A 13,793-nucleotide genomic window follows, 5' to 3' on the forward strand; every position below is an offset into this window, starting at 1 on the left:
CTACTTGTCGTCCTTCTTCGCCCGATCGAAAGCCAACATCTGGCTGGTCTCGCCGGGGCGTCGTCTCGCCTTCGCCAACATGAACTCCATGTCCTCCTCTGCCCGCCGGAGAGTCGAACTCGGTCTGCCGGTATTGTGGACCGGGCGTTTTGCGGGAGTCGCAAAGACTGCCGAGACGGCTTTCCTCGGCGTCTGAAGGGGTATGCGGGAAGGTGTCGACGCCGCAAAAGTCGGAGGGAGGGGGAGGGAGGAGCCGGGTTGCTTGGCTTTCATAGCCCGTTTGCTAGGCGTCGCGACGATGATTGTACAAGGGCGAGATTCGGGGTCTTGCAGTCGTTTCGGAGACGGAGTAGCAGCGGGAGGAGGTCTTGACGTAGGCCTGCAAAGGCGAGCAGCGCGAGAAGGAGTCTTTGGACCGATCATCGCTCTTTTCGAGGGCGTTGCGATGCAAAATCGGGTCGGAGGGGGAGGAGACGCTCGTTTGTCGACATTTTGATCTGGTTGGTTCATCGTAATGGGAGATTTGTGATAATCTTCGGACGCGATGGTATAAGCTGACAGTGCTGGGCGAGGAAGAAGCAGGGTGCAAGAGATCGCTTTGAATAGAAGTAGAATGCCGGTCCCCAGGACGACACGGACGTACTTGTCTGGAAACGCAATAGTAGCAAGGAACTTCCCGTACTGCACATACGGCAGTATGCATTGCAGTCGTTTAGGCTATATAATGTAGAAGGGGGCCAGAAGGATAGTGTTGAACAGAGCCTCCAATGAGCACATCGTCCGTTCCGTCCCCACAAGCCTACAGACCACAGATTTTCTCATACTCGACACCGTTCTATTCGTAGATATCTGATTGAACGTCGAGGAAAAGGAGAAGTATGTATGGCAGATGATGCAGGTGTGATGTTCCGAGGTTTTGAAGTTCACTCATCACCGACAAAGTCTTCCGTAGAGAAAGTAGCTTTGTAGAAGTTCTTCTCAGGAGGAAGAATGGCCATCCAGTACCGAGTTGACGGAATTTTGGTCGACGAGGAGCGGGAAGGAGTGCACACCGGCGGCGATAAGGAAGTTCGAGTGCCGGGTGATCGCCATCGCTTAGAAAAGGCGTCGACGAATGGCGCAGTAAGTGTCCGGGCGACAGCGGGGTGTTTCTTGATGACGGCAATCGGCCAGAGGAAGTGAAGACGAGTTTGGTGGGTTCCGGGACCAGAGTAGCTGGAAGGAGATCTAGGCTGCGGGTTGGATGAGGTGGAGATCCGGGTTCGGTGAGTTCCGGAACGGAATTTGATTGCTGGAGAAGTGCGAAGATGCGGATCTTCATCTGAGGCGAGATTTGATAGCTGACAAGGGACAGTCAGCCAGGCGTTGCTGCTATCGACCCATGTCTACGGTATTTTGAATCTTCCAGGTCGGGCGCAGAGCATGGCGGCATTGATGGGTCAAGAGGGACCGCCGACATATTGCTCGGCGGCGGGTGTGCTGAAGACGAGCCGCTGTCGATGTTGTAGAAGATGTGTTGCACTGTGAGGTCGCATTGAACTTACGTCTGAAGACTGTCGATTGCCCGCAAAGTTATTGACTTGAAGATTGCAGCGCCCCGAACACGACGAAAAGGCTCGTGAATAGCAGGAACAGACGAGCAAAGTCCAATCCTCCACATCTTCCCGCTACAACCCTACATCCGTCTGGGAGAGGTCTCACTTGTCCCGTTCATCGTCATTGACAGCCCGCTGTGTTAGTTCTGAGGCGGCATGTCGGCGGATACTCTTCAAGTCCTGCTTGCTGGTGGTGAACCTCAAGATACGATCCTTCATGTACGTAGGAACGACATGGTCGAAGTCGTTGCTGAAGTTGCTGCTTATTGGCGGTGAAGCTCAAGATGAGATCCTTCGTGTCGTCGAGGAATATTAGACTGCCAAATGCACAGCCGCTGAAGGTGAAGTCCGACACAGCGTTGACAAAGAAAAAATCAACTAGTACTGCTTCATCTGTAGCCGCACTTCCGACCCGCGACATATCTTCTGCTTGTCGGCGACGGGTGGCACATCATTGATAGCCATGTCCTTGCGAAAAACTCCATCCAAGGGCATGCTTCGTCGGGCTAATGCGAGTGGTCCAGCAGACTGTCTAATGTCCTTGCGAATCGTACTCTGTCCCGTAAGGCGTATACTACATAGCCGAGCGTGGCAACACATTCGACAGCGGCGTACTTGGCTAAGTCTCGCTTGCAGTCATACCAGTCCAGCTTCCGCGTGTTTTGTTGGAACAAAAGCCTTCACCTGCTGAACTACGTCTATGCGAGCTTCAGTTCTGTCGGCAGGACCTGCTCCTTACGTTCTTCGCCTGCGCGAGAAACTTGCAGAGCCGCCGGCGCCGCTTGGCTTAGGTAGTGCCAAGGTCGTCAAAAGCGTGAGGCGGTGCGTACGACTGTCGTCGTCGTGACGTCCATGGCGACAAGGGGGAAAAGCAACCTCGCCCTGCTGAGCTCCATTCGCACGGTGCATGATCCTGTCAGCACCAGCATTCTTTTCATGGTCTTGTGAAGAAGTTGTCGACTTCCGCGGCGTTGGTGTAGCAGGGGAGCTGGAGGCAGACGACACTGCTGCCGGAGTGGCGAGATAAGCTGGTGGAGCCTGTGGTAGGCTGTGGATATGCTGTGGGATGCTAGCAAGCCGAGGTAGGAGGTGCTCTTGTGCATTGACGGAGAAGGCTCGTCGCAGTGCGTTGTTCGGAGATTGATGGAGCGTGAAGGACGGTAAGGTGGAAAGGAGGTGTGCTTGGTGGTGTCGCATATTTCGCCGAGGTTGAAATGTTGCCGTCGGTGATGTGCCAGATTTGGAAGTGGATGAAGAGATGAAGAAGAGGGTGGTGAAGGGAAGTGGTATAAGTAGCACTCATAAGGCGTTGAACGAGGCGGCCAAGATATCGAGTAAGTCCAATGACCTCGTCCTCACGACGGGCTCGACTCATTATGCCGTCGTCGCCAAAACAATCCGTCCCACCCGTCGCATCGCCAACAGAAACGTCTCGTCGATGTGCAGTTATTAATCCTGCGCTTCAGCCACTCGACTCAGCAATCCACTTCGCACATCCTCTCGAACCGCTCCAGCAACCGCCGCTCCGCCTGTAGATCCTCCGCGTCCGCTCTGATCGTCTCATCCCACCCCCCGTCCACAGCTTCTTGCAACGCTCTGCCTAGAGCCCTCCGATCTATCATGTGCGGTGCCGGCGGGAGATGCAAAGGCGGCAGTGTGGCGAGCAAGGCAGGCAATGGGACGCGACGTCGGTAGGAGTAGTATGCCGCGCATTGTTGCATGGCGGGATGGACTCCCCTGTCATAGGAGATCACTTTCGTGGGAGATGTCTTTAATGATGGCATGAAATCTTGCAGATGTTATGAAGTGGTCGTCCTCTACGCTTTCTTGGGTCTTCCTCTTGGTCTTGCTCCTCCTCCTCCTCCTCCTCTTCTTGAGATGCTTCTCGGCCAAGGATGACGAGCGTGAGCGACGGAGCATGACTACTCGCTTCGCTCGGTGACATCTCGTGTGCCGCCATCTCTTGGTCAAGCGTGCTGTGCTCCCCCTCCATCGCTTCCCATTCTCCTACGCTCGACTTCTTCGAAGAACCGCTCGATTGATTGCCTCCCCGATCCCCGTCCGCGCACTGCACGAGCTGTCCAAGATTTCTTCCATCCTGCTCAATCTTGGCTGCTTTCTCCTGCCACGCCGCAATTTCTCTCCTCATCACTGTTTCGGACGCTTCCAATTCCTCCTGCCAAGTCTGCAACTCCCCTTCCCGCCTCTGAACCACCTCCACTCTCGTCTCCACCGCCTCGTCCCATGCATCAAGAGCCATCCTCTCATGCGCCAGCCTGTCTTTCTCCTTCTTGATCCGCGCCTTGTCCTTCGTGAGACCCTCCTGCTGGTGTTCCAGCTGTAGCTGCCACGTCTCCAACTCCTGCATCTCCGCAGTCATGCGGCCGCGCAAGTCTTGGATGCTCCGAGCGAGAGCCCTCGATTGAGTTATCTCCGCATCACACGCTTCGCGATCGGCGAGAATTTGCGACCCTCGCGTTTCGAGGGTTTGTTCGTGGTCGGCAAGAGCGCGGTGCCATGCGGCGTATTGTTGGCGGTGTCGGTGGTGTTCGGAAGGACTGGAAATGGTGGCAGCCTGCAGCAGATGGAGACTGTTAGGAGCTCGGAGAGGTGGCACGGTGGTGGACCAATGTGAGGATCGATGGGCTGGAGAGGAAGCGAGCGGGGCGCCGTTTGCAACACCCGCCAAGCTTTCTGTTTCAAACGATCTGAAATTATGGTAGACGGTGGCCATGGGTGAATGAGGTGAAGTCGTTCTGTAGGATCGACAAACGATAGAATCGACAAAAGATTGGAAGTTTGTGGAGGAGAGGAGAGAGTAATGGTCCAAACCGCAACTCGCAAAAAGCGATATGGCTTCGCGCTAAACCGGAATGGGAAATTTCCGCAACTTCCTAATTAGGCAGGTGTAAAAATTCGTCGCCGGAGCGGACGAGTCCACTACCCCTTAAACTAGCAGAGGCAAGAAGCTCTGAAAAAAAATGTTACTATAAGGGCTAGTAAATAGAGACACAAATCCCTCGAAGAGCGAGCGACCTTTGTCAACCAAAACCTATGGACGTGACCTGGGAGCATGAGGTAAGATCCGGCTTGGGAATCGACGCACGACACATTCAATCACTCGCTGATCCGACCAGCCGTAGACAACCCTTGTCAAGCATGCCGCTGCACCGTAGCCGACTTCCACCACAACCACCCTGAGTTATCCGTTCAAGTCGCCTTCAGACCGCCACGCGGCCGGGGTGCCAAATGAGACGTGTCACGCACATCTCGTTGGGAACCAGTCCATGATCTGAAACGCCGCACTTTACGGTGTCGGAGATTTGTGGTATGCGCTTGCACGCCTTGCTCTCACAGTTGGCTTCGGCCGTGTGCAGACATTGCTGCGCCTACGCTGGTTGACATGGAGCAACGCGAGCCTGCTTCCCAGGTGGTCACTGTGAATGGAGGTCAGCCCATAGCATGCTTAATAACAGATGGCCGTCCGATGAGGTGCGCTCGTCTCGTCCCCGGGAAGGCAAGGCCATCTCCCTTGCCCGGTACCACAACATCCCATCACACCTCCCGAGACGTCCTCCGCTCCTCATCATCGCGTCCCATAAGATTATCCACCGACTGGCTGAGATACTTCACCCTCGCGTCGCGTGCTCGAGCCCTGCGCTGCAGACTACTCGGATTGTCCCTGGACGTCGTCTGCCAACGGAGTTCCTGCATAATGGACGCGGCTTCTTGCTGACATTTGACCAGTTCGAGTTGTGCTTGAGAGACAGCGTGCTGCTTCTCAGAGAGGGATTGCAGGGTAGCGCTGAGGAGGTCGGAGTGCAGGCGGGTGAGCGTGGGGAGGGCTTCGATTTGGAGGTGGTGTATGCTCGGAAGGAGGCCGAGGTGCCGCCGGGCTTGGGCAGCGGTAAGAATGGTGTGGATAGAGGTGGTGTTGGGGTCGCAGGGGAGGTCTCAGATTTTGTCGACGAGGGCGAACATTTGACGGTGGAGATCTTCGGACTGGGTGATGAGTGCGCGGGCTGCGAGGTCTGTTGGTTGGGGCCCACTCGAAGACCGGGACTCGGATTGAGGGGAGCAAGATCGTGTAGGGTCGGTTTGGAGGATGGCGACATGTGGCGAAGCCGATGGTAGGGATAGAGAAGCTTCTCTCGATGGGAATGATAGAGAAGCTTCTCTCGATGGGAATGATGGAGAGACTTCTCTCGATAACACGGGTGATGGTGAAAATGGTGGAGATGGAGAGGATGAGGAGAACGACCGGTGAGCGACATTTGGGATGGCGGGTGGATGCGAGGCTGGACATGATGATGAAGAAACGCCCGACGTCTTGTTCCTGGAGGTGGCACGCGGCCATCTGGTAGCAGAGGTACGACTGAATGGCGTCGGTGTCCTGGCTGTTGTGCTAGCAGAGGTACGACTGAACAGCCCTGGCGTCCCGATGATCGTTGGGTCCGCCGCCACGGAAGAAGAAGAAGATAATCCGGTCAAAGCCTTGCCCGGATCATCGAAGATCCCACCCGAGCCAACTGCATGATAGTATCATTAGCAACCTTGCCGTCGGCCTCTCCCCGCTTCGTCCTCACAGGGACCTCTTCATCGACGATGTGCGGATGGATGAACTGGTAGATGCGCAACAAGACCGACTGTGCCGCCAACTCCCGGCCAAACGACAGGTCGATAAACTCGAAGACGAGGTCGATCGATTCGGAGACATTCGGCATGCGTTGCTTACAGATGCCGAGGGCGTTGCAAAAGGTAGTAATATTGTTAGGAGAGAACCGGGAGGTCTTTCTATCTAATCTGTGCGGGGCTAGAGAAGCATTGGCGAAGGTCCCAAAGTTAGGATTACCAAAGTAGGATCTCGAGCTGAAGAATTCTTGGAGAATGGGCTCACATTCTTCCGGAGATCGTAGAGGATCGTTCAAGATAGCGTAGTTCTGGGCGAGATAGCGTGGACAGATAGTATCCGGGCGAATCCCGTAGAGTGGGACATTAACGACTGGTCAACGACGGTTAGCATGGTCGAAGAACATGGAGCAGGGCCGGGCAAGATGTCAACGGACCAACCATTGTGGTTTCGAAGCTTGTGTTGCTGAGAGTGATTAAATGCGTAACGAGGATGAAGAGATCATGGGGGTAGTGCTCAAGACATCTCTTCAAGCTGTGCTGCTGTGTCGCATTCAAGGATAGGAGGTTGATGCTGCCGGCAGTGCTCGTCGGTGGCGATCACGTTGTGCAAAGGCCGCACGCAGGGTGCCGTCGGGAGAGAGAGCGCATCTTGGCGAAGGCGTGGTGCTGCGTGACAACGAGAATCGAGATGAGCTCAGACAATCGCTTGGGTGCTTGCATAATGACCCGTGTTGCTGCATCTCCGTTGTCAGTCCACCAGTACTGCTGTAAAAAGACCGCCCAAGAAGGGACAGAAATTCAGATCCACCACCGCCATGACCTCTTCCCCTCGTACTACCACCAGTGACGAACTCCTCACCCGCACACGCCAAAAGCACTGGCAGCTGCGAAACCAACTGCAACAAGACGATGCAGACGCCGAGAGAGACATAAAACGTGCTCCTCCCAAGGCCAGCAGCAGCAATCACTTCCGCATCTCTCCCTCCTCGGGAATGTGGGAGTTCAAACCGCCCGGAGGATCAGATGTAACCGGCGGAGCGACACATGGTCGTCATCACCCAGCACGATCTGGTCGGTCTCGTCGACGACGACAACAAGATTCATTCTCGAGTGTACTCCCGTCCTCGCCGCATTCTCCCGCCGCGAATGGAGCGGGCGGAGACGTCTCTCATCCGAACGAATACCGGGAAGTAACGCACGAAGGAGGGGAAGAGGGTCGCACCAAAGATGCTGGAGGGATGCTGGCGGAGGAGGGTGGAGGAGGAGCGGAGGGGAGGGATGGTGATACGGCCGGGGGTGGTGGGAGTGGTTGCGATCTTCCGACGATAACCAAGACTCGTCTTTCCCGCCTCCGCTAACGATTGAGACTCAGCTTCCGAAACTGCGACGGACGTGGTCTTTGAGAGCTTGGATCAGACCATGTTATACGTGCTACACTCCATGAAGCTTCCAACTTCAAGCCACCATGGCTACCGCGCAGACCGGAGAATGGAGATAGCTTTGCCGACTACGGAACAATTTGCGGCAGACTCTGGAACACGCTAAAGATCCTGGCCTTCATCGAGGATCTTGGCCTTGTTCGGCCTCCTTTGGTGTCCTGGTCTTCATGGGCGTCCTAGCCTTCATGGGCAAGCGGGTTGTGGACGTCCAACATGTGCACGCTGCCGATGAGCGTATACTCGATCGTACGAGAAGGTCTCACTAGTGTCCTCGTCGCCGGAGGATCAGTCCTCACTCAGGTCGTCCGCTTCTCTCCCAGCATGTTGATTGGCGCTGGGAAAACGCTGCTGCTCTGCGTCCATCTCAGGGCGTCCGTCGTACATCGCCGAACCGGACGATGGGGTCTGGACGAACGGATTACGGTGACGCGACAGACAGACATAACGGAGTCCGCCATGACAAGATGGTGCCGGAAGTGTGATGATGGATGGTGAAGTGCGGTGATGTAAAGTGCGGTGATGGCGAAGCGCGGTAAATCGAAACAAGCAGTAACGCCTTGGTCGTACGTATCGGCTCCAGGCTGTGGTGGACGATTCGGCGAGCCGGTGAATGGCGTCGCTGTTGTATTTAAGCCGCAATGGCCCGATGACGGCCAGAGGCACATCCGAGCACTTGCACAAGCGGGCGTCGATCGTTCCATGTGATGAACCAGGCCAGGGCAGAGTCAGCACCAGCGTTGCAGACGCTGTCACTTATTCCTGCCACTCGAAGTCCTCGCGCTCGTCGGCCAAGAACAGCCCGCGCTCGAGGGAGTTCATATCCGCTTCGGCTGATGATCAAGGCAACTCCGTAGTTCTATGAGAGAGTCCGGACCTGGGTTTGAGTGTCAGACCGAAGCGCCAAAAGTCCTCTTTCTAAAGGTTTCCGCAAATGGTGCACTCTTCCTGGACCAGCAGGGAGATCAGAACACGAATTACCGTGCCGCCCATCTTCCGGAAACTATAAAAGACCATCTTATTGGTCCAAGTGCTAGTGTTAATTCGATTCCATAAGAGTGGTTCGGTAAGCTGAAGCCTCGACCACGGTAGCTCTCCATGCCGTGCGTCTCTCTCTCCCCGGCATCTCTCTCTGCCCGGCATCTCCATGCCGGCGTACATCTCCATGCCCTGCGTCTCTCCATGCCCTGCATCTCCATGCCGGCGCACATCTCCATGCCGTACATCTCGCTTACCCCGAAAAGGACCCTAAGGTATATTGTCGAGAGACGTGCGATGGAGCATGAGAAATCCAAAGGCCGTAGTGTTGGATCTGGAGAGATGGACCATATCGTCTTGACGATCTTTGCGTGCCCGACACGACCCTTCCACCGTATCCTGCCTGTCGGTTAAGACTCAAGACCGCAGGGAGGTCTTTCATGCACGTTACTAAGCGCATGCTCCCGCACGCCCCCCCTTAGATGCCCAAGAGCCCGACCATGTCTAAGAGCGACATCTGCCAGGAAGAATCCAGCTTTAGCTATTCAATTTTTGGCGACAGTCCGAGTGAAGAGTGACAATTGCCTTCGAGCGTCGTTGCATACCTTATCGGGTGGCATGACATCCTATTCTGGGAAGTTACCACATCGTGGGCCAGACGACATCGAACAAGACCAAGTGCCCCCGCTTGTCGGCGCGAAAATAGAACTACCTTATCGCCGACAAAATCCGCTTACTCGTACCAGGACCCCTCTGGCGCAGATTTGACGAGTGGATCTACCGTCGAGGAAGAGCGACATAAAGTTCTGGATGCTAGGATTCGGCGGGTGGAAGTGGGGAACGAACGGCATGGCATCCGACTGTATATTAATCGGAAACAGAGAATGGTAACACGGGAATGTGCCACGACAGCTGTTGGGTACTCGGCGACAAACGACGTCCCGTTGAAAAGGGCCCTGCTCGCTGCATCCCGGTCCTGGACATCGACCTGCCGATTCCTGAGACAGGTCCGCTCGATATACCATCAACGCAACCGACCTCGCCACCGAGCCACGGAGAATCATGGAGACCAACGAAAACCTACGACAACGACAACGACTCGGCCTGACTAAAGCTGCATGCATCTACAGCGGGCTGGAGATGTTCTTTAGTCGCGGCCCAGGACTCGAGGCCCGCGCTAGAAGCAAGAAGCTTGGGCGGAAGTATTAAAGGCTTATCCGAGGGAGAATCGACTGCATTCCGTGGGCTTTGATGTACCGTTTTACCTTCAACCTAGTCGGCGAATTGAACAACCCTGCCAACGCTATCTCGCCCGAGCGTCTGATCGAGGTCACACAGAGAGCAATCGCCGAAAGCATAGCGAGATTCGCAAACTTCTTCGATGGGCAGACGGCCGATGAAGAGTGCGCTCATCCCTCCATCCCACTTGGAAGATATGCTAATTCTCTGCAGGGATGCGGAGCTCGCAAGGGCCGCCGAGTACAGGTTGCAGCGAGAGATGGATCGTGTGCGGTTGCATATCAGCAATTCGACGGTCTTTTGAGATAAAGCATACGTGTAGATGCAATAAGGAATCCTATTGTTTACACTGCTTGCCGTACTAGTATGGATATAGCGAATTGAGTCCAAAGCGTTGTTGGTCTAAGGAGCGGATTGTGCGAGTCTCCATTATCCACGCTTGCGACCAGCAGCAAAGTCAAAGGAACCAAGGCAGATGCAGCACAGGGGAAGGCCGAGAGAGGTCATGCAGGATGGTTGTAGTAGTCGAGCTTGGCTAACTCCCTACCGGTCGTTTTCTCCTCCTCGGCTTAACGCTGTTCTCGGTCGGCTGCGTCTTGTTATTCTCGTTGGCGCGGGAGTTGGTGATCGTCGGCGATAGGCATGCGATCGTTCGTGCGGATAGGCGGGTTAATAGCGGCATTGGATTGTCGCAATGATCGTCGATGCCTAATGGCTGCTGGGTTGTTGGACACTCTGGCGTTGTAGAGAGAGTCGATCGACGAATGGAGTATGCATACATCGGATCAAATCGATTGCCCGCAGGGAACAGCTCGCGCTGCGAGAAGCTTGAAAGATGAGACCTTCCAACACGCAGTGGTGAAGAGTCGGTGTCCAGGAGGAAGACATGCTTTTGACGACAATACCGGACTAAATTCCCACCAGTGTGCAAGTGATGTCCTCTAGTGCAGTCAAAACGGTGTCCGCGTGTTAATGTTCGGATCAAGAGAGTCTGAAGTCGTCCAGTAGCGCACCCTTTCGTGTTAGAAGATGAGCTAGGCGCGAGAGTTGGCATATGCTTAAGCCCTTGCAGAGCTTTTACGTGCGGCAATAAGACACGGAGAGGTGGCAATGAGATTCGCGGCTGACCTCCTGGCTCGCCGTCTATCGGTCGAGCTTGAGGAGTCTCCAGACGTAGGACGACACTCTACCAGGATTCGAATAATGTGTCTGGCAGTGTATGATGAACGGCTGAAGACGCCGCAGCGAAATGATTATTTTGCATTGGCTGATGTGAGTCGGGCTTGATGTTCATGGTTTATCGGGCCCGAGCATGCTGTAAACGGTCCGGCACATTTTATGGCGAGGGAAGACTAAGGTAGAGTCCAGAGGGAGTCTTCGACCGACTTCACCAGGATTGCGCTTCTCGAGGTTAAGGCCCTTGTTATAATTGTCTCCAGAGCCGCGGTCTGCGCTATCTGGGTCTAAGTCTCGGAGTCCGCCATCCTACGTGCCTCGATCGTTGTCCTCGTCTTTTCCACGGAACTATTCCCTTCCTTGTCCCTTTGCTGGATGCGAGGAGGTATCCCTAGATGTCTTTTCGTGGTTGGTGCTGTAGGAGACGATCGAATAGGTAAGGCAGGTGCCGGCGACTCGGCACGTCAGTTGTCCTGGTCACAAGCAGGCTAGAAAATGATGCGGTCGAGTCCTGCAACCTGAGCAAAACCACTCATCCTCGGCAGGTTTGTTCTGACTGTCCGTGGTATGTAACTTGCGTAGGTTAAATCGTCGGCAGTGTTCCGAGGTCACTAGAAGTGGAAGAGTCGTCGAGTAAGGTGTCGGGCGACTTATTCTCCGGACGCGAGCTTCACCGCCATTGATCAGGTCCAGCGCTATCGGTAATAAATCATCTAGGCGTTCATTCCTCCCTGTTGCGCCTGCTCCACGTCTTGATCTGCTTTAATGCAACTGCAATGATCTTTCCGTCCTCTCGAGGCCATAGCGAGTAGGAGCCGCAGCAGGAGATGTTAGCAGAGTTGCGAATCGTCAGGCTGGGGAGCTTTCGTTCGAGGGCTTTAGTTCCGTGGGCGTGGAGCCACTATCCTTCCGGAGAAAGTCTTGATGGAGTCCAGTGCTTAAGGACGAAGGAAGCCGGGATTGCCACCCGTGGACACGGGGAGTTCGATATGTTTTGCAATGCTTACGGCAAAGCCCGCGGACCTTAATAGCATATACGGCCAGGACGTGCAGTGTATTGGCTCCCACAGGCTTAATCGACATGCATAGTACCTTCCGCTTGTGGAGGGATTGCTGCGCCATGCCTAGAACACTACTTATCGGGACGGTTGCATTAAGACTTCTTAATGCACGGCGCCACCTTAGTTGGATTGTCTGGAATGTGGTCTGCGGTGGGCTGCAGCATTATGCATTAAGGAACTAGCAACGCCTGCCACGGGAAAGGCCGGCATTCCGCAGTAAGCAAAGGAAGCATGTTGCGAGGGAAAGTGCTAGTACCTGTTGCGGAGTTGCGCTCCAGCGAAGTCGTAAACCGAATGTGCTTATAAAGATAGTTTGTTCGGACTGTTCGGAGAGGAGGTTATTAGGACGTGTTCTTGCCTAAGGGCAACTAGACTCGGAGGTAAAGAAACCGCGACCCCTTAAGCTATCCGATAACGTACAGATCTGTACATACGCACGAGTGTACAGATCTGTACAAAATGTGCAGATCTGTACATTATACATTTCAAGATCCGACAGCTCGAGAGTCGAGAGATAGACATTAGTAGATCTGTCCATCCCGACCAGAAGCATAAAATTAATAAAGATATGATTGTGCTAACTATGCATAAGTTAAGAGAGATTAGAGGCATGTTCTTCGCGTCTTCGTAGAGTAGGCGTACGGAGCAGGGTCGGAGGACAGGCTCTATGCCAGAGCGTAAGGAGCAGTGGTCGGATAGTTATTTACAAACCGTTCTAACCAGAAGCGAGACACGAAGCTGTTGTCCGCCATAATATAATCCCGCTGCCAGCGTTGGAGGCGATGAAAATAAGTCAGTCTTGCAGTACAAGATCAGGGAATAGAAAAGAGAGGAGGTTTTCGCAGAACGGGATGGAAGTGGCGGGAGGACTATGATTTATGAGCGGCGACCGAGGAAGAGGCACACGGGAGAAGGTACTGTGGTGCGGAAAGACGCCGTCAAGATCCGGCTGCAAGCTATACGCCGCCTAGGCGCCTAGACGGTGAGAAGCTAACAGCCTGGCTCTTGCCTCTGCTGAAAATCGGAACGCGGGGAACTTACACGCCCGCCCAAATCGTTCCGTTCTTTAACAGAGTCACTTGCCTAGGTAGTAGTGCACGGACCATGGGGGTTGGAAGATGGTCTGTGTCTGACACACGATAGGGAGAACAAGGTACCTGTGTTGGTGAAGGAGGTTGGTAATGTTCTTGGGCTTACCTAGGTAGAGCTATACATCGGTTCGGCGCTGGCATTCGTCCTCGTAGGCCAGCTTCAGGGTTCGCATTGCTCCGTGGATCTGGTGTATAATTCGCTGGAGCTGATCCCGGGACAGGCGACCTAGCTAATCGCCGTTCGGTCTTTTGTCCTCGAAGTCGAGATTGTGCAGGCTAGATCCCTGCACGTGGTTTTGATCGGAGCAGGGGCTAAGACCGAGTGGGCGTGGTACTCAAAGCTGGCGATGTGCCTTCCAGTCCTGTACCTGTTCCTGAGACATGTGTTCGTGTACTTCCGCCGCGTTACTGAAGGTGTCCTGGAATCTGGGGAAGGGCGGCGCGAGGGCACTTGGACAGATGACATGCGTTTTCACAGTCTAATGCGGAATGCGAGGAGCTTGGTGGGAACATTGTTGGTCACGGAGACTTGAAGATGCGCTTCAAATTGGTTGCGTGTATGTACAGTAGTCGCTTCCGTATCTG

The 13,793-nt window shown here is 54.5% G+C and overlaps 4 protein-coding genes across 4 annotated transcripts; 2 read left to right on the forward strand and 2 right to left on the reverse strand.

Annotated features, from left to right (window-relative positions):
- On the reverse strand, positions 1-703 carry MYCGRDRAFT_98026 (uncharacterized protein; the record flags this gene model as incomplete). Its single annotated transcript, XM_003846922.1, has 3 exons — positions 1-497; positions 560-596; positions 692-703. 3 exons carry the CDS (start codon positions 701-703, stop codon positions 1-3), a joined length of 546 nt encoding a protein of 181 aa, XP_003846970.1.
- A 2,663-nt stretch (positions 704-3,366) lies between these two features.
- On the reverse strand, positions 3,367-4,329 carry MYCGRDRAFT_98027 (uncharacterized protein; the record flags this gene model as incomplete). Its single annotated transcript, XM_003846921.1, has 1 exon — positions 3,367-4,329. The coding sequence occupies one exon, from the start codon at positions 4,327-4,329 to the stop codon at positions 3,367-3,369; it is 963 nt and encodes a 320-aa protein (XP_003846969.1).
- A 320-nt stretch (positions 4,330-4,649) lies between these two features.
- Positions 4,650-6,397, forward strand: MYCGRDRAFT_98028 (uncharacterized protein; the record flags this gene model as incomplete). Its single annotated transcript, XM_003846876.1, has 4 exons — positions 4,650-4,673; positions 5,343-5,608; positions 5,763-5,858; positions 6,145-6,397. 4 exons carry the CDS (start codon positions 4,650-4,652, stop codon positions 6,395-6,397), a joined length of 639 nt encoding a protein of 212 aa, XP_003846924.1.
- A 645-nt stretch (positions 6,398-7,042) lies between these two features.
- MYCGRDRAFT_98029 (uncharacterized protein) lies at positions 7,043-7,585 on the forward strand (the record flags this gene model as incomplete). Its single annotated transcript, XM_003846877.1, has 1 exon — positions 7,043-7,585. One exon carries the CDS (start codon positions 7,043-7,045, stop codon positions 7,583-7,585), a length of 543 nt encoding a protein of 180 aa, XP_003846925.1.
- Positions 7,586-13,793: the final 6,208 nt, after the last annotated feature.

Source organism: Zymoseptoria tritici, chromosome 20 (genome assembly GCF_000219625.1).
Source record: "Zymoseptoria tritici IPO323 chromosome 20, whole genome shotgun sequence".
Lineage (NCBI taxonomy): Eukaryota > Fungi > Ascomycota > Dothideomycetes > Mycosphaerellales > Mycosphaerellaceae > Zymoseptoria > Zymoseptoria tritici.